The sequence below is a fragment of the Bison bison genome, unplaced genomic scaffold (genome assembly GCF_000754665.1).
Source record: "Bison bison bison isolate TAMUID 2011002044 unplaced genomic scaffold, Bison_UMD1.0 scf7180017864281, whole genome shotgun sequence".
Lineage (NCBI taxonomy): Eukaryota > Metazoa > Chordata > Mammalia > Artiodactyla > Bovidae > Bison > Bison bison.
Genome location: NW_011494853.1, coordinates 1,285,575 through 1,287,735, shown reverse-complemented (window position 1 = coordinate 1,287,735; position 2,161 = coordinate 1,285,575). Strand labels below are relative to the sequence as shown.

General features: G+C 40.6%; 1 protein-coding gene across 1 annotated transcript in view; it reads right to left on the bottom strand.

Annotated features, from left to right (window-relative positions):
* The window catches only part of LOC104995505 (antigen WC1.1-like), an 81,093-nt gene that overhangs the window by 34,227 nt on the left and 44,705 nt on the right, over positions 1–2,161 (bottom strand). The window contains exons 6-7 of the mRNA XM_010849381.1: positions 271–579; positions 12–172 (exon numbers count right to left, since the gene is read on the bottom strand). Of these exons, the coding sequence (XP_010847683.1) occupies positions 12–172; positions 271–579 (470 nt within the window). The remainder of the gene's footprint in view (positions 1–11; positions 173–270; positions 580–2,161) is intronic.

The window sequence follows — 2,161 nt, the reverse complement described above, 5'->3', positions numbered from 1 at the left end:
AAGTGTGGTCCTCTGGGGGTGGAGATGGCGACTCCACAGCCGAGCTGACGACAGACAACATTGGCATTGGCCAGACTCCAGTGGGAGGCACAGAGTGCTCTCCATCGCCCAGAAATATTCATCTCCACTTGCCCCTCACACTGAGAGGAGCCATTTTTCATGAGTCGGACTTCTGTGTACATTGGTAGAAGAAGACAGGGTTCAACAAAGTCTGATTTTCTCACCTGAACAAGGTAAGCAGAGAGGTTATAAACCTGATCTACATCTCACCTGAACAGACAACCTGGGCAACTCCACTGTGGTGACAAGTGCCTCCTGGACAGGGCACTCTCGGGCAGGACCAGAGCTCAGGCTCCTCCCCTTTACACCTGAACTCTTCAGCCCAGACCTGGCCACCTGACTCTCCGAAGGGCACGTGTCCCAGGACAGATACAACCTTGCCACATCCCAGCTCTGCACAGATGACCTGGGCAGTGGGGAATGTAAAGTTTCTATCAGACACTGGGGTCCAGTATTCTCCAGAATGAACTTCTACTCGCCCTGAGCAGGGTCCATCTCCTTCAGCTAGACGCATAAATCCTAAGAGAAACAAACAATGAAACCCAGTGAGTGTTCTTGATCCTGACTTGACAAATGGAAACAACACATCACAGGCAACGATGTGAATGCTTTTCTTTTCCAGGAGTGGACATGGAGAGAGAATTTGATAGTTGGTGTCAGAATTGCCTTTTCATGAGCAAGAATCTGAAGAGAAATTCAGAAGAATTTGCAGGATCAGTTTGGGATGACTGTATCCCAACAATGGATACTCTGAGATTGTTCAGAAATATGAATTCCTTATCTACAGGCCTGGAAACTACAGAGCCCAAGACATATCATCAGAAATGACTGAATACCAGGAACATATAATTTATCATTGATTGGAGAAGTGAATTTCACCTTTAGGAGCCCAGGACTACAGAACTCAAGGAAATTGCATAATGTTTTGGTGCTCAAACATGAATGCAGAGATATGAAAAACAGAACCACCCCAGAGAGACATGGACTATATCAGTATACAGATCTGTCATCCAGACAAAGTTAGAAAACTTTCCCGAGACTTGTGAGGCTATTATTTTGAATAGATTTCTCTCCCAGGAGCTAGTCTTCAAGTGACTTAGGTAAGGAAAATCATGAAGGAGGATCCATGAGTGCATGCCACCCTGTAGAGAGGTTGTCTGAGAGAAGAAATATAGACATTGTAAATAATCAACTTTTATGGTTTTTGTATTATATTTTTCTGATAATTTTTAATGGCAAAAATTCCAGGAATTTCTCAAGTGACTTCAGTGGGAAAGAACATGAGTTGAGAAAGCTCTGAGAATCATAGAAGAGGTGGTGTGGTCCTAACCATCTCTTTTGAAACCCCAGGATTTGTCAATGAACTTGGGAGAGAGTTCTGATTGGAAGTTTCAGGACTGTGAGTTTGCCAAACAGTTCCTGTTACAGATTTTTCTTCTGAGACAGAAATCATAGAAAATGATAAGGGGTGATATTTAACTGATTTTAATTCTGTTATTGTGCTTATTCTGTATTTATATTTGACATCAAGATGACAGAAAAGGATATTCCCCTTCTCTCATTGTCTCACAGAAACAGGGTACCCCCAGCAACAAAACTGATCCTAAGAAAATAGAGATCTGTGAACTGCTTGATACAAAATTCAAATTCATTGTTTTGAAGCTCAATGGCCTACAAGAGAATGAAGAGAGATAAATAAACACAAGTATACATGAACAATTATAGACAAAACTATAAAAATGAGAAAATGAGGAGCTTCATAAAGAACTAGAAAACAATTAAAAAAAAAAAAAGAACCAAACAGAAATTCTGGAGCTTAAGGATTCAATAATTGAATTAAAAATCCAAAGGAAAGCATCAAGCAAACTCTATCATGGAAATCAAAGAATCAGTAAGCTTGAAGACATTCCATTTGAAATTATCAAGTTAGAAAAACAAAATGAAAATACATTGAACAGAATACATACTGATATGGGATACCACAAGCAATATATATATATACATATACATATACACATCAGTTCAGTTCAGTCGCTCAGTTGTGTCCGACTCTTTGCGACCCAATGAATCATAGCATGCCAGGCCTCCCTGTCCCTGTCTC